This window comes from Rattus norvegicus, chromosome 2 (genome assembly GCF_021556685.1).
Source record: "Rattus norvegicus strain SHRSP/BbbUtx chromosome 2, alternate assembly SHRSP_T2T, whole genome shotgun sequence".
Lineage (NCBI taxonomy): Eukaryota > Metazoa > Chordata > Mammalia > Rodentia > Muridae > Rattus > Rattus norvegicus.
In genome coordinates this window covers 140,664,295-140,682,424 of record NC_141535.1, presented here as the reverse complement: position 1 = coordinate 140,682,424, position 18,130 = coordinate 140,664,295, and the positions used below count along the sequence as shown (strand labels likewise).

At 44.9% G+C, this 18,130-nt stretch overlaps 1 protein-coding gene across 8 annotated transcripts in view; it reads right to left on the bottom strand.

The window, feature by feature from the left end:
* The window catches only part of Dclk1 (doublecortin-like kinase 1), a 289,435-nt gene extending 281,948 nt beyond the window's left edge, over positions 1 to 7,487 (bottom strand). For all 8 annotated transcript variants that reach the window (XM_087635511.1, XM_087635501.1, XM_087635520.1 and 5 more), the window contains exons 1-2: positions 7,305 to 7,487; positions 2,572 to 2,967 (exon numbers count right to left, since the gene is read on the bottom strand). In XM_087635511.1, the coding sequence (XP_087491637.1) occupies positions 2,572 to 2,947 (376 nt within the window). In that variant the 5' untranslated portion in view covers positions 2,948 to 2,967; positions 7,305 to 7,487. The remainder of the gene's footprint in view (positions 1 to 2,571; positions 2,968 to 7,304) is intronic.
* Positions 7,488 to 18,130: the final 10,643 nt, after the last annotated feature.

The following is an 18,130-nucleotide window of genomic DNA, read 5'->3' as shown; positions in this document are numbered from 1 at the left end:
TGGGGGGGGGGAAGTGTATTAAAAATAAAAAGTTAAAACAATTTTAAACATCAGAATATTCCTTCAATAATCACTTTTTGTTGAGGGGAGTGATAATGGGAGAAAATTCAAAAGATGACGTCAGAAGCTGTAAAGTGAGCTCAGTGGTTAATAGCACTTTGTGCTCTTACAGAGAACCCAGGTTCAGTTCCCAGCACCACATGGTGTTTCATACCATCTCTAACTCCAGTTTCAGGGTATCCAACACCCTCTTCTAGCCTCTGCAGGCACTGAACACATGGTATAAATACATACACACAGACAAAACATCCATACATATACAATAAATATTTTAAAGAGATGTGTTTCTGATATCAGCAGTTTCCATTTTTAAAATTAAGTGAGTAATAAAAACATTAGTAAAGATAAAAACAAAAAAACTTGTTTTTTTAAGAAATAGTAGAGCAAAAATATATTTTGGTGAGATCCACTACCAGGGATAGGAAATAGTGGTATTTAGATAAATTTGTGCTAGAATATCTACCTTCCCAGTACATCAGAAGACAACATATTGAAACAAGTACAAAGGAGCCTTTTGTAGGAGCTAAATTCACAGCATAACACATCTTAGCACCTGTCTGACTGGGTTCAAATCCTACCTCTTCCACTTCCTGTTGTGTCCTTTCACAGGATCACTGTGAAAGCCACAAGGACTCACACATTCAAGAGGGCTCTGAGGGCTGAACCCACACTCATAACTTCAGCCATCATAACTGTCTTCAACCAAGACAACAGTAGCTCGGAGCAGGCATTATATTAGTATAATTATATTATATTGGTAAAATGAACAGGAGAGTGAGGAGAGGGGGTGTTGACCAGCCATGCCATTGCTAGGAAGGCAGTGCCATCATCATCAGCACCTTCCCACAGCCACTCTGACCAATGGGAGTGGTGAGTGCAGATCAATTTTGAATGGAAAAAGCAGAATCAGCCCAGCCTTCAAGATGCCACCCAAGTGACTCTCGGATAGAAGGAGGCGTCAGTCCCCAGATTTCTGAGGACATGCTGTGATCTAAGCACATTTTTCTACAACACCAGTACCCCACACAGGATGCCTTGTTCACTGGTCAGATACCTGACTCATCTGCTCTTGCTACAGAGCCCTTGGAAGTCACCAAATGTTTTACTTTCCCTTGTAGTTACCAAGGTCATACGAAGGACGTGGCACAAAAAAAATCAAAGTTGACACAAAGAGACTTCATGTCACTCTTTCCCTTTAATTTGCTGGAAGTGCCGACCTCTGAATAGAAGGAAAAGAGCCAAGGCTACAGGCGTCTTGGCAGGGCGACAAGCCACCAAAGATGTGAATTCCCGAAAAGTAAACACACACAGCTCAGGCTGCTGGGCACCGGCTAGAGTCCAGTCCTACTGTGCCTGGACTGGCACTCCTGCCAAGGGACCACGGGAAAGCAGGGGGTGGGGTGGGGGAAGTCACATGCAAGCTCCAGCCAGTTCTAGAGGAAGACAAGAGGGACTCTGCCAGAGTGCAGCCATGCGACTGCAAACCTGGACTCCAATCCAGCAGGATAGGATGCTCCCTGCTACCTATGCAAGCCCAGGACGCAGCTGGACAGTGGGGCCTGGCCAAATCCTGCAGGAAGAGAGACAAAGTCAGAGTAGCATTAGACCGGATTCGTTCTGATGACGGTGCCACCTTCTTTGTCTTTGCCTTCGAAACTCAAGCTCAGGAAGACTTTCCCAACGGAAGCTTAGGGACGCTCTCACCAGTGATTGCTCCCAACGTCATTAAAATAGTTATGATTCCTTTGGCAATGAAAGACTTCATGCTGTGTTCAAATGATGGCCAGCCAAGGCAAACATGAACAAGGGCAGACAAGCGTCTCATTTACAAGGAACCAAGGCTTGTCCCTGGAACAAAACTGTCCCGTTCTCACATTAAATGTCCACAACAGATTTTATGTCAACATGAACTGGATTTTAAAATAATACGAACAGACTCATTTCCTCCTGTTCTTGGATGTCCCTGGAAGACAGTAAGCCTCCTCAAGAGGCACCCAGTGGGAGGCATTGTCAGATGACCCTATTTTGGGGTCACCACTAACTTACCATACAACCATAGACATATTATTTCACTTTTCTAGTCTCAGGTCCCCAGTGAGAAAAATGAATGCTTTTTGAAATATCTTTCTCTCTACTCTAAAATTCTCTCTCTACTCTACAATTTCACATCCTTGGTTCAAGACCTTTTGGACATCACGGTCCAAAAGCTCAGTTGTGCCTAGAAACACCCCTGAACTCTGAGCTATACGACTGAGGACAAAAAATGAGCTTTTAAGACGAGCAGAACGTGGGTTTGAGAGAACAGACAAAACACTCTGGGATTTGATAACCTTTTCCTTCTGCCATCATCAAGGGCTACTGGCTGAATACCATTCACTTTTTTTTCATTTTGCCAGAACAGTAAATTTAAGCATGTTAAACAGCAGAGGCTCTTAGCCATGGGCTAAAAGACAAGTGACCCTCAGTGACTTTCGTTGCCTGCAGAGTCCCCAGAGGCTCTCAAAGGCTTACCTTCCACCAGCTGATCCAGGCTGGAGATCTTCTTGAGTCCATCGATGGTGTAGATGGTTCTCACCCCCTGGGGCAAATTCACATTATCCGAGAGAGTTCGGGTCAAATCAGCCAGCAGGGCCTCGAAGGATCTGAAGCGGTCTGGGGAGATGGCATACACAATTCCTTTGAAGTAGCGGTCGCCGTTTCTGTAGAATCGAACCTTTTTGGCTTTCTTCTCGGAGCTGAGCGTCTGCAGTGTGCGGGTGCGGTAGAAGCTGCAGTGGGCGCTGTGTGTGGGGCTGGGCAGGCCATTCACACGGGACCCCCTGCTGTACCTCTGAGCCTTGTCCCGCTCATCAAAATGCTCCAACTCCATATCTCTGCCGAACGACATGACTGGCTTGTGTATGGAACCTGTGAGCCCCAAAAAGAGATACAGACTGGTTATGTGAAGATCGTGGGTTGAGAGACTCTGAGAGCAGCTGAGTTTAAACACTGGTGATGTATTTGGGTTGTGGTGGGAGAGAATGAGGAGGAGGAAAAGAAGAAGCAGCAGCAAGGAATGGAAAAACAGATCTCAGTGGTAACGGCCTATTACTCAACCACAGTTTGGTTATACACAACTCCCACCATTGTCTGCCTATCAATCTCTCAGGCAGCAGTCACAACCTCTCAAGGTATCACCCTCCCTGTTTATAGGTCAAGAAACTGAGGCCTGGAATATTTCCTCTTAAATTTTCTGAAGTAAGAGATACTTCAACTGAAAACACCCTCTCTCACCCCCACACCCCAGCTTTGCCTGACTATCATGCTCACTGTGAACTGTGCCTAGGTAGTGTGCCAATCCCACAAACAGGTTTAAAAGAGGAAGGAATGGCTTTCATATACTAAGCTAGGGATTGGGAGGATGAGGAGTGGCGGGAAGTGGGGGGATCAAACTGTAGAGGCTTTAATAAGTGTGCACTTCTATGGCCAGGCGGAAAGGAAATTGAATCCAGAGAGTCTATGCACTTTTAAGAAAGACTTTGAACATAAATGTGTATCCCATATGCTAAAATGTGACTTCATCTCAACCCTTTGCTTGTGCTTGGTAATAAAATGGAATGAAAAAGAGAAGATGACAAAAAGATGGTCGGGGGAGAGAAAGAGAAAGGGTAAGATGCAGAAAGGAAAGGAAAGGAGGTAGAAGAGGGGAAAGGTAGGTTAAGAGAGTGAAGATGTCATTCAGGCTGTTGGACACACTTGACTTAGTACCAACTGTACAAGCTGAGAAATCTACTTGATTGGCACATGTAAGACTCACAAACAGAAGTAAGAATAGTATCTACTTCATTGTTCATATTCACTATTAATACCTATAAAGCTTGTATATGAGGAGCATTGATTTATTTATGGAAAATGTGGCACAGAGATAACCAGGGGAAACAGAATCATCTAGTACCGCCTTTTGCCAGGAAGGCATCTGCTTATTGGATAAATCCACTCTCGCTAGAAGTGAACTGATAAGGAATTGTCACCCTTGAAGGAGTATCAGTGTTTCAATGCGGCAATCTGGAAACAGGGAAAGCCTCTATTAGAGGGTACGCTTTCTTCACGATAAAATTTCAGGCACACTGAAATAGACTACGAGTGAGGTTGAAATCTGAAGGAAGAACTGAGCTTCCTACTACTTCCCAAGTCACTGGTGTGAAGTTCAACCCAAACTCAGCAAAATGTCTGCTTCTTCTTGTGACTTTTCCTGCACCTTCAGCAAACTGACCCCTCAGCCATTCAGAGACAGTAGAGTTTACCTATCAGTTGAAAAGTCAATTTAATTTAAAATGTGTATAAACTGAGCATGATGGGCCATCCTCAGCCACAAACAGTAAGTTCAAGGTTAACCTGGGCTACATGAGTCCCTGTGTCAAAAAGCTCTAACTTTAACCAGTTAATTACCCAAGACTTGCCATAAGAAAACTCACACGGGAAATCATAGTGAGAGAATCTGTAGAAATCATTCCAGAAATGAATCAAATAAAAGAGACCAATATTGATGACTCGGTGGTTCAAAGATCAGTGATGAGAGAAGAGAACACACAGAACCCTCTTCTAAAACTCACCTTGCTCCAACAAGGCAGCTAGTCTCATTAAAGCTGGGTCTGGAGACGGGGTTTACCCAGAGTCTCCAAGTTACAATTAGGGAGTTGGATTTTCGAGCTCAATTTATCGGGATTCCAAAGTTAGTGCTTTTGCTCCCCAGCCCTGTGACACTAGGTTCTGTTCCTATGGTGAACACAAGTTTTGTCTAGACTTTGTACTGGACACCTCTCTTCTGTTGTTAAGTCCACTGAGAGGTCTGGGAGCACAGGGGAAGGATCACATAATTAAAACCCTTCCTTTGAATTCAGAGTGTCTTCACTACAAGCAGAAAAGCTGTCTCTTGTGCCGCATAAACAGCCCATTGTAACCTAATTCTGCATCTTTACAAAAGCTCTGCTAGCTGTGAATGGTTTTGTTGGATTTCAAGTAAATAACTTCAAAATGGTCTCCACCAGGACCAGTCCTGTGGCTATTAGCTGCATAACAGAACCAAAATTGGTTTCTGCTCCTACTTGGTTCATACATTGGTTAAGTGATCGGTCTCCAAAAAGGTGTGTGGGTTAAGTTAGGAAGGCCATGGAGGAGACTGCGATGCTATGCCCACACACTAAGCTCGTCATAACTTTAGTAGTAAACGCCAAGGTGACTTCTGATTGCGTTTGTTCTCTTTTTAAAGGCACTGGCCATTCTGCCATTCCCAGGGGCTTCCTCCCAAGTTGACCTAAGCAAAAAGGAAACACAAAGAGGAACCCAGCAAAGAGTGGCACAGTTATGTGACCAAAGATGATCAGGTCCCAAGGGTCTTCAGTGACTCACAATTGGCAAAAGCCAGAAAAGTCTTGGCAGCAGTTTGAACTGGGAATGCTTTTAGGAACAAGAACCCACACTAAATGAAAAGAAAATCTATTCCAAACAGAAGGGTTTGTTCGCTTTCGTCACGGGTTCACCCAGGGCAGGCATTACATCTTCTACTTCCCCTCAGTGAGCAGGCAGTGATGGTGCCAGCATGGCAGAACTGTGCTGGAAGTGAAATCGCTGTCGAAGCCACAGCTTCCACCAAATGAAAGTTAAGGCCCACTGTGCACACTTTGGTCTTCTGGAGATCATGTGTGGAGTGGAAACAGGTGCCCTGCCCTCCCCTCTGCTGGCTCAGCTTTCAGAGTCTTAGTCACATATGAACTACGAACTCTACAAGAAAATTCTCTGGGCTCGCACAGGTTCACACTTCCTGTAGAGGAAGCTAGCTAGAACACACTTGGCCAGCATTCACAGAGCATGGGTGGCTAGGAGACTCTGGACACAAGGACAGGCACCAAGAAGGTGCTCAGAGCTCTCAGCCGCAGAAACTACAAACCATGGGTGGGAAAGAGCTTGGACTCTTACCGTTTTCTGTAAATATTACACAGCCAGAAAAGCAGTGTTGCTCATTGTCAGATTTCTCACCATTCTGAGGAATATCTATATTCACCTTTCTGTGAAGGAGCTCCCATTTCAGCAATTTACACACACACACACACACACACACACACACACATACACACACACACACACTCACACGCATCTAGCATAAATCCTAGCTATCTCATATTTTAGCAGTTGGATTAGGATTCAGGTGGATAGAGAGGCATAGAATAAAAGACATGCATGTGTATCTTCTGAGTGCGTGCACCACCCCGAGCCAGCACATCACAGGATGTGTGAGCTTCTTTTACATTTTCTTACATATAACCTCTCAAAACCTCTCCTAACCTGCATTCATGAAACATTCCATACTTAAAATGCTGCCCTACTTTCCTTTCCCATTGAAGGGCGATATATTTAGGAACAGTCATGACACGGTCGTCGCCCCCCACCCCCACCCCCGCCCCGGTCCCCTTCGGAACACCCTGCAGTGTGGCAGCTGAGGGCGCTTGCACAGTAACCTGGGCACACGTTCACAGATGCAGTCAGAGAGGGAGCCCTGTTTGAATGAAACCTTCTTGTTGCTTCTCTCACCCACAAGGATTTCCTTGCCAAACCCAGCGGTGATGCCTCACAAACCTGGTTTTCAAAAGCAGCCTCTTTTGTGGGGCAATGCGGCGCTGTGTGTGCGCTCCCCCTAGGAGGAAAATGTCTTTTCCTCTCTGCATGCTTTTAGCACTGCAGGTACTAATTCGTACACGAGGCTGCCTGGCTGTCCCCAGAGGAACTTGAGGCCATGCAAAAAGGTACTTGCAACGCCTACACTGCACCAGGCACATGCCACCCTCCTGGGCACTCAGGAAAGCATACACACAATAAGAGGCCAGGCCCAGCCACTCCTTCCTTGCCCACTTGGTCCTAGCTCCACATCCAGTCCTGACAATGACAAGCGCCTCTCCCAGCTCCTCCGCGGCTCTCTATCTCCAACAACAAGGCGATGGAAAGACTGGAGGGCCCAGCCCGCCAGACTCCCTATTTAAAGCCAGTGGCACCAGACAAAAGAGGCAGGAGCCAGCAGCCGTGGGGCCGCGGGCACACAACGCCTCCTGGTCGGACCAAACTAGCCAGCCCAGGGCAGCCTTCTTTCGAGGAACGGCGGGCGGGGCGGCTGCTTCCCAGTGGGGTCCACCCTGGCCAGGGCTCCCAGGGCTGTGGTCAGACGGCACCACGGGGCCTGCCGGCACCTTCCCCAGCCCAGGCTAAGCACGCACCGGTTGCGAGTGGAGGCTGGGTCGTCTGTGGCCGGCTGCTGGAGCTGTCCTCGCCGGGCTGGGCGCGGCTGGGGCGGCGGAGCAGGAGCGTCTGGAATCTGCGGCCGCTAGTGCACTGATGCGCTGGAGCTGGTCCTCATTGAAATGCGGTTCTCCGCTCAGCTTCACTCCAGCCTCTCTCCCGAGGAGGGCGGTGGCGCGCAAGCTTTTCTTGTGTCTCACTCGCTCACATGCCCTCCCTTCTCCCTCCTTCTCCTGCTCCGCCCTCCGCCCTCCTTGGCAGGGCGCGCCCACCGTGGCTGAGTCCAGGGTCCTCCCTCCTCTAGCCAGGCTTCTGGCTGCAATGATCTTGGTGATCTGGATTGCCTGGACCCCCCTCCGTTCCCAATCCTCCCCAGTCCCTAGAAGGACTTGCCAGCGGATGGGGGCAGATAGGATGGTGGCTCAGAGAACTGAGAAAGAATATGGACAGAGATGGATCTGAAGCAAGTCATGTGCTAGGCAGAGAGGTGGACCAGTATTGAGGTTGCCTTCCTCAAAGGAGACCAGAGGAACTCACCCACCTACCCTCACCCCCACCTACCCTTACATCTTTTGATTTGGCATCGTGGTTTGACACACCCTTCCCAGGAATAGAGAATAGGAATAGAGAAGGATTGCCCTTCAAAGCTGCTTTTTCTGAAATGTCCTGGGGGACCAGATCTGGACCCCTCAAACTAAGCACTGTGAAGTAATCCCCAGCACTCCTACTTGGGAAGGGCTACATTCCACTAGTCATCTGCGATGGACCCCAAGACATGAGTCACTGTTGAGATGGTGACCTCCCGCTTAGGGCTTTATTTCACAATAAGTCTTTGATAACTTAGGGCCACAGTAGACTACTCTTGGAGGCCTCTTGGCTGCAAGACTGGCAGTCTGTCAGGGTGGAAAGTCCCATAAGCTTACACAAGCCTTCCCTCCCCGAACAAAAATGTTCTCAGAGCCCAGATGGTCACAGCTTCCTCTGGATTAAAGTATCCTTTGGAAACAATTCTAGGGACTGCGAGCCCATCCCAGGTGTCTTTGAAACATTTGCATGGCTCAGTATGCAGCTTAAATATTTTTAAAAAAGTCATTAGACAATACATAGACATACGCCAATATATGTATTTGTTTGTGTTACTGCTCAGTGGAAAATACAAAATTAATTTTCCCTGCCCACTGGGTCCAGTTATGTATTTTACTATTTATTATTACTAAAAGTTATCCTGCAATACTCTGGAAGTGTTTGTTCATGCTAATTACCCTTTGTTAGAAATGCAGCTAACCGAGCTATTTATTACATATTCAATCAGTGGTGGGATATCTACTTCTGGGCTACTTAAGAGGCCAGAAATGAGTGTACAATGTACTGGCCATACTAACTAGATGTACAAATACTGCACTCTGCTTCTTCAAATTCTGATGCAAAAGTTAGCCCCGAGGTAAGCCAAGAGATTCGCAGAAAACAAGTCTGTTTATTAAGACCAGAAATCAGGACCTCTTGCCAATGATGAATGCTGACTGATTTCTGCCAAGTGTCTAACTAACAGAGATCCCACATCAAACCTCCCCTCAATGTACACGTTGTCAAGATAATTTCATCTTTTTAAATGATTCATTTATTTCAATTCTGTGTATATGGCTGTTTGCCTGCATGTATGTATGCACAGCATGTGTGTGCTGTGCTCCTGGAGGCCAGCAGAGGATGTTGTATCCTCTAGAACTTGAGTTGCAGGTGGCTGTGAACCACTGCGTGAGTGCTGGGAACAGAGCCCAGGTCTTCTGCAAATGTAATAAGTGCTTCTATCCACTGAGCCATCTCTCCAGCCCTCTCGGGGTAATTTATTAAGCATTTCATATGACTCACCCACCTCTTACCATTGTCCTAGTGTTATAGGTCTGCTTAAATCCATCATAACTCAAATACCAGGTCAATGAAGAAGACAAAAGTGTATTGTAAGCGAGCTGCTACTAATCAATCAGGGCCTCAGAACAGACTCGGCAGCTGAACTGAAGCAAACAGCCAGAATATCACAGATTATTTCAGCTCACAAATCATAAACACCTATGCCAAGCTGTTGTTACATTTTTCCACCAGTTAGGATAGGAATTGGTTCTTGGGCCTGGGAACATGACATTAGGTCAACCCTGCCAGCAAGATGGAGTTGTCTATGAGCAATCTGGATTCAGACAACCGTCTCCTTACAAGTTATCCCTGAGATGTCTGGACTCAGACAAGTGTCTCATTTCAATAGAAGCTGTTCAGCTATTGGGAAGTCCCCAGTTCCCCTAGAGCCTAGAACCTTGACTTTCGTTTGCCCCTGTGATTAGGAGTCTGAAAACAAAATGGCAGTATTTAGAAGAAGTTGTGTTTTGTTTGATTGGTTTTTGCTAATTCTCATTCAACACTAGGGTGTTTACTTGAAAAATGAGAATAATGTGTTAAAATAAACAAGATTGTGGTTGACTTTTTTTAGTGGGAATATCTTCTAGACATCATTTACCTTCTCCCAAAACTATAATAACAAGTGAGTGAATGGATACCCTCAATAGTACCCCGACCACCAAGCTATGGCTGTTTCACAGCAGGAAAGCATACTGGGTAAGCCACACCAGGAATCTGACTAAACCGAAGCCTACAGCTGTCCCAAGGTAGCTTAAGTCTTCAGAGAACATAACTCATGTTCATTAAAAATTCCTAATTTAAAAAAATTCCTAATTTTAATGAGCTGTAACCAGTGAACAAACAACTCAAGGAATTTTTATTTGTATTATTTTTATTTGTATATTTTATTCTTTGAGACTTTCATATGATGTAATTTGATCACATTTACCTCTCTGCTCTACTTTCTCCTAGATTTACCCTCTCTTCCCTACCCATTCAGCTTCACGCTTTCTTTTAAATCCATCCAGCTGCCTTGTAACAGCTTCCTCCAAGACTGAAACAAACATCCCGTCCTTCGGAAAGCTCCTTTAGCTGTTTTCCTAAAGTGACCCAACATAGAGAAAGTCCTGAAACTGATCAGATTTACTAACTTCGGCCAGTGTAACCAGGAATGCCGGAGAGTCCTTCTCAGACAAGCAGAGCTGCAAAGACAACAATGAAACCGTACCCTGGTCAGAAGGAGGTTTAGATCAGAGGCGCCCAGGAAGAACACTGTCCGCCCTGCTGAGCTGCCTGTTAGCCACTTCATTTTCCTAGACTTCTTGAGCCTTCACTTATGCTGAGTGAACCTTGGTGGCACAACTGTCACTGAGTCATTTCTACTCCTGTAAGTAACCCAATAAAACTCAATGGGTCACCAAGTTAGACTTTGGGGTATCCATACATTGGTCTGTTGTGGGTTCCCAATCTGGGGTAAATAGGTGCGGGTAGGTGTCACATTTCCCAAATATGTCTTGTTACACACCAGTCCAGTTTGTCTTACCCAGCTATTCTGGGAAGTAGGGCCTGCCCTGCAAAGTCACTTACTTACCATGGTCACACATGTTTTTTTAAAACAAAAACAAAACAAAAACAAAAAACAGACTCTTTCCCAACAGAGGATGCCAGCAGATCCTCAGCTGGAGTGGGAATTTTTGTGCCCAGCTCCCTGTATTGGGATTGTGCCTGTCCTGAGTTTTTCCTGGGTCTTGTGCACTCTACCACAAGTCACTGTGAGTTCATATGGGCAGCCATCATGCTGTGTCCAGAGAACATGATTTCCTTGAAGCATCACCACCTCTGGCTCTTAGAATCTGCCTACCCTGTATTCATCAATGGTTCCTATGTCTTAGAGAGAAAAACGTGGTAAGTGTTTGTGATGCAGGGTCTCGCTGTGTCACCTTGGCTGGCCTAAAACTCGCATACAGACTAGAATGACCTCAGACTCACAGAGATCTATCTGTCTGCCACCACCACCCTAGTATTGTGCCACCAAGTCTGGGTCAAGAAAGTTTTTAAATTGACAGTATTCCCTTCTATAAGAAGGGATTGATCCAAAAATTGTATATGCATATATAGTCTGGCCTAACAGGTGTAACCTAAAGGGGGGGGTATTCTTTTTCACTCAAAATTTCAAGAAATATAGTCCATTATGTTGATAAATGCCAAGTCCAGCTCCACTTTCTAAAACTACCCGTGTTTTGAAATTCAAGTCAATTTTACCACTGCCTTGGTCATTATGCTTACAAGGCAACCCCGGATTCTAGTGTGTTGTGTAATCTTCTCTAGAAAATGCAGTCTTTAAATCAAGGAGCTTATCGGGGCTGAAGAGATTTCTCAGTGGTTAGAGCATTGGCTACTCTCACGAGGATCCAAGTTTGAAACCCAGCACCTACATGGCAGTTCCCAACCATTTGTAACCCTAGTATCAGGAGCTCCAGCTCCTTCTTCTCTCCTCCATGGGCACTAACCACACAAGTGGTGCTCATACATGCGCCCAGGAAAAACACCTATAAGCATAAAATAAAACAACTTTAAAAAAAAAAACAGTACTTGCTATATAGCTTTCGTATGCAGCCCAGACCCATCTGCCTACACATGGCGTCATACACGTGGCATTGCACACGTGACATCACACACAGTGGTCGGGGCCCTTGTGCACTGATTAGCAATCAAGAAACACACCCCACGGACCTGCCCACAAGCGATCTGATGGAAGGGTTCTACTTTCTGGAGTTTCCCTGTTTGTCCCAAAATCCACTTTTGAGGGACTCCGGTCAGCTCGGGTGGGTGTGACAAGCATCGCTCTGGCAGACCTTGCCTTTCCCCCAGTCCCTCTGTAGAAAGCTAGCCACCAAGGTCTACTTCCTTCCTCCTTCAAAAGGCTGCCTTCCAGCTCTCAAAGTATTGACGTCCAGCAATCAAAAGCCCCCTTAGTTCATCCAATTAACACGCCTAATCAAAATATACCACCACAACCCAACCCGTTCCAACACAGACCACTTCTTTCCTCTCCTTTAAGAATTACACCTGCAAGGTCATTGGCTGCCGGTTTTTTGCTGGAGTCAGAAAGAAGCCGCTTTGACTTTTCTTCCCTGCTTAATAAAGGATCTCACTGTGAAAACAGGTGCTTGGGTGTGGCTTGTCCCTGATCCAGGGTTGGAGGGAGGAGGAACCCCCACTGTGCTTCACACCCTTTTCACTTGCACGTGATATTTCACACCCCCACTGCAGGCTCCTAAATCCCCCTTAGTTATGTGGGGAGCCTCAGCCTCCTACTCTTTCTCATCGTAACAGTTTGGAAGCCCTGCAGCCACCTGACCCTTGCCATCTCCCTACACGTTGTCTGCTAGAGACCTGGATGTGACAGGGCAAGGGTGGTCCCCCCAGGGAAGAACTAGGATTTCAAAGGGTATTGACACACTGTTCCTATTGACGAACCCCAACAGCAAATCAATGTCCCTGACAAACATGCCACGAAATAGACTCAGCTAGCGAGTTAGAATCTCCGAACGGGTCGGGTGTAAGTCTTCAGATCCCTCATTCTGTGTCTTCTCAGTTACATTTAGAGGAGCCTAGGTTCTCTCTCAAATTTCCTTTGAGTTACATATTGTTCTTTGGTCTTCTTGATCCGTACCGTGAGGTCCCTTTGGACTCTGATTGTATCACCTTGCCCCTGAATAGGCCCTTCAGCTGCCCATCAGGCTGATGGGCAATGCACCAAGGCCCTCATCTCAGTTGCTAATGAAAGCTGTCAGCAGGAACACAGTCCCAGCAGGCATGATCTCGATGCAGGTAAATGGTTGATGCCCAAGGACTCTCTCAATACACCTGGGTAATTACATAGCTAGACATGGCCTCCTCTGCAAATAAATACAGAGAGCCAATGGTGTCTAAAACTCACATTTATACACCTAGGAGTACATGTTTGGTGCCAAATCGAGGCCGTGACTATCTACAGAGCACCTGATTCTGCAATCATCCATCCAATAAATAAGGTCTGTGTCTTCCCAACACATCAGGTACTGTAATTTGGTAAGAGTAACTCAATCATGAGACCGAGTGATAAGAAATATGTGGCCTGCTGTGGCAGAGCTTGGAGGGAGTGTAATGTTAAACCTACACTTACACGAATAATCATTTAAGTTCTGCTAGGAGGAGGAGAACAAAAAGAGGGTTGTTTTCCTTTACCCAGTGAAGGAGTAATGTATAAATAAGACCTCAAGCCAGCTTCACAATAAGGTGTAGTGTAATCAGAAGGACACTCAAGGTGAAGGTTCTGGTAGGAAGATGTGTGCTTACTAAAGGAACAAAAGTCTTGTGTGGTCTGATGGAAAGAAGACTGGGAAGAGGCAGCTGAGAGGGCTGGCAGGCACTGGATCTTCAGGGCCTCGAGCAGGAGGGACTCTCCTATGAAACAAGCGATATTACTGAAGGATTTTAAGCAGAAAGCTATTACAACCTAATATGCACATCTGAAAGCACTGCTGGCTTTCCTGGCTGTGTTATAGTGAAGAAGGACTAGAGTGTGGGAGCCATTTTAGTGTCCAGGCCGTGGCTGGAGAGGGTGGAAGGGAACCTTTAGTCATTACTCGCCTTAGCTTATAAGTATATCCAGATCCACACAGCTTTGGAAACTGATTGGTTAAATATGACAACTCTTCTTAGCATGTAGGCTTCCAGGCTGTTCTTAACAACAGTTGTTCCATGCAACAACTTCATTAAAAATATCTTGAAATCATTTTTGTACACTTTGTGTGCGTGCACATGGAAGCCAGAGGGCAGCCTTGGGTGTCTCTCCCTTGTCTCATGAGACAAGGATTTGTCATTCAGACGCAGGGGCTTGTGACTGAGGCTACACCGCCTGGTCCCCCTGCCCCAGTGCTAGTGGAGGACACACACACACACACACACACACACACACACACACACACACACACACGCTTTAATGTTACCGAGGCTAAGAATTGAACTTTGATCTTCACATCTATACAGAAAACAGTTTACTGACAAAGCTTTCTCCCCAGTCACATTACTTGAGGGTCTCCTAGAATTTAAGGATCCCAAAGTTAACCTTTCGAAAATTCTAACTTGAGTGAAATTTTTTTCAACTACATTCTGCCAGAAGTTTATTACGAAGACAAGGAATTCACTCATTGTATTCACGTCACGAAGACACTTATATTAAATCTACTGCTTTGCTAATTAGCATTACCGGTGAACTCTTGGTAAGCTTATAGAACACAGACATAATGCTGAAGAAGACATAAACGGTGACCTAATTCTCTGAGAATGTAGCACTCCAGAAACACCACAAAAATTTGGACCTGAAGCTCAGAAGTCCTCTCATTAGATAGATATATCTACCAGATGAAGAAGTTCATCCAAAATGTCAAAGAACCTTGAGCAGGTTTTTAACAAATCCCAAGGTGTAAAATAAAAATATAAAATAGTAAATTTAATTAAATTTAATTTTTATTTAGTATAACTTCAACTTTTAGAAGTAGATATGTGTGTTTGTGTGTGTGTGTGTGTGTGTGTGTGTGTGTGTGTGTGTGTGTTAAGCATACTAGTGCATGGATGCACTTGCCTGTACAACAACTACATGTGAAAGCAAGGGGCTTATATCAAGATATCTTTCTCAATCATTTCTGCTCCTTACCTTTGAAGTCTGATCAGACAGTCTGTCTCCAAGATCTGCCTGTCTCTCTCCCTAAGCCCTGAAGTTACAAGAGGATGCTGCCACACCTAGATTTCTACGTGGATGCCAGGGATTTGAACTTATGTCCTGTGTTTGTGCATCAAGCACTCTGCCCATTAAGCCATCCTCTAGCCCTTGAAATTGATTCTTAATGTACTTTCTAGGCATCAAAGCATCATGTCATCATGTAGAATTCACTCTCAAGAGATTTTCAGTTGAGTTTCAAAAAATATCACATGTCTAAGTCATTTTCCAATGTTGTGTTGAGCCTCAGTAGTACCTATCCTGGGAACATGTAGTCTGTATGCCTCTGGTCAGATAAACTTATAAGGGGATAAGGCATGTAGCCCAGTGAAAAAGCACTCCCATAAGGCCCTAGGTCCAAGCTCTAGTTCGGGGAAAAAAGTAATACAGCACTTGCTATAATTACACTGCTGATAAACTAAATTAAAAATATTCAAAACGTGTGTTTCTTTCACATGTACATAGAGCAAAAATATAATTTTAAATAAAATGTGAAATGCAAATGTTATAATGTTTAGCACTCTTCTTCATTTAATAATTGACTGTAAACATGTTGGATCTAACCTTAAGGGTAGACATTTCTAAAACACTTGGTAAAACTTCCAAACAAAGATGAAGGAAATGAACCCTTTGTGACCTTTGGCTACACAGAGGTTCTTTAAAGAAAATGCAAATTTGAACCAAACAGAAATCATTAAGTTGCCTTCCACAAAATTTTAAGGCTTACACTCTATACAACTCCTAAGAAAAAGAAAAGGTTATCACAAAGCAGAAATTATTTCCAAAGCATGTTGAGAAACGAATCTCAATGTCAGAATAAAGATCCCTTATAGGTCAACAATAAAAACATAAAAGGGGGGAATAGCTGAATAAATACGCCACACAAAAGGACATAAGAGTGTTCAACATCATTAGACACCAGGAGAATGCAAAACAAAGCCACAATAAGACACCAGTACAGCCCCAACAGCAACTCCCTGTAAGACTGTTGGAGTGAAGGAGAGGACAAAGAGCCACTGCTGGAACTTGTCACTCTTACTCATGAAGACAGAAAGTTACACAACTATGTTTAAAATATGTTGCTGGCTTTGTAAGTACACACACACACACACACACACACACACACACACACACACACACCTGCCACTCAACAATTCTGTTCCTTGGCACAAAGGCTGGCAAGCAAATTTTCGTGGAAGGTTTTATTCATAGTAGCTAAAATGTATCCAAATATCCCTCTGATGGCAAATGGGTAAACAAATTTGGGCTTAGCCACACAATGAACACTATTGAGCTAGTTTTAAATTGGGTAAACTGGAACTCAAAACACACAGTGCCACAGATCTCAAAGCAGAATAAGAAAGTATTAATTGAAAGAAGTCTAGCCCAACTGAAAAATCAGCACTGACAGGAACTGTAACTGGGAAAAGCTTGACTGTAAACGACACACATGAAATTAGAGGGATAAAGAAAATATTCTATATCATCACGGCTTCTGGCTACAGGGCAGTACCCATTTGGTGAAACTCGACACATTACACACCCCAAAGTTGTCTTTTTAAACACATGGAAATTATAGCTCAACAGAGCTGATTAAAAATTTTCACATGTCAAATACAAAGTCAAAAGGCAAATGACAGCCTGGGAGAAAATATTTGGGAGGTGTAGGGCCAACAAAAGTTTCTGATTCCTAACTGAAAATTCAGGTCATCATAAACAAGACTAAAACACAATGCGTTTTCTCTCACCAACCTGGCATCTACGGGAAAGATTTGATAATTATTTCTAGTGAAAATGTGAGGAACAGAGATCCTGATGCAACCGTGATAATCTCTGTGGGAAGTAAATGGTAAGTAAACAGAGCCTTGGATTCAGTAGACACCATTCTACAGAGTTAAAGGTATCTATCTATGAAGATATGAAAATGCTAATTTCTGTACTTTCCCAGTTTGTAAATAGGGAAATGACAGGTTACAGAGCTACAGAACATAGTGAGCTATAGAATATCACGCTGCTACTGAGGGCATGTGTTGTTAGGCTGAATGCACTGCAGGAATGAGTGCGCTATTCTGGTCTATGGAGAGTAGAGCTATAGAAATGCATATGGGGTGAGCATTACTTGGCAATGTGAGCGAAGAAAACCTGCATTTTGTATCTGTTTGCATATGGTCCTGCGAGTTCATAATATTAAAAAGATAAGCGTCTGGCTGAAGGAGTCAACCCCAGCTCCTGGAGAGGAGGGGAGAGATGGGTTGTCGCACTTTTCTTTGTGTATCTTTCAAGTCTGTCCTGCTGCAATGAGGACTTGCTGCTTTGACAATCTGAAAGGGAAACAGTTCTGAGACCTGGGTGCAGAATGAATCTCACACCTTCACTCCTCTTCTTGGGCACTTTCAAAATTCTCATGTGCCACAGGCGCATGTGACAAGGACCCTGGAGTTATTCCAACCTTGGTTCCAGTGATAGAGGAGGCCACTTCATAGCATCCTAGGAACTTTTGTTGATGTTATCATTTGTTTTTAATTCAGAAGGTGAGGTTCAAATAGCAAAGATACGGAGTGATGGGAAAGAAGATAGACTGGGATTAATGAAGACTCTGGGACTCAGCTCTCACGGTTTTAGGGTGAAGCATGGGTAGGTTGACACAAAACCAGGGAGCTGCACAGGGCCGGGGCCTAAAAGGGCCGTACCCTCAGGATGATGCTGTCTTAATGTCTGGTGCTAGCCAAGGCTGCCGACCAGACTGGCTGGGTGGGTGAGCACACTGTAAGGATGGGTCCATGCTCTCTTGACTCTTTCCGTATTAGTCTCTGCTGTTCTTTGGCATGTTTGAGTGTAGGATAAAAATGAACGAATCACCCCAAAGGCATGAAATAGTTCTAAAATAAAAAGCAAGGCAGGGATTTCTCCTGAGGCTCTATAATAAGAGCCCTGTGGGAGAAAACAGTGTCTTAAATCTTCGCAGTAGATGCAGCAATGAACTCCAGAAGACTCCTTCGGCTCTGATCGATACACAGGGACCTGGCAGCACATCACAGTTGAGCTCATCAGGAGGCAGCGTGGGCGAGTGGGATGCAGAGCCCACTTTCCATCCCAGGGTGAAGCAGCCGTGCTTTGGACATGTTTTCGTTTGCTTGCTGCTGCTGTGGTAAACAC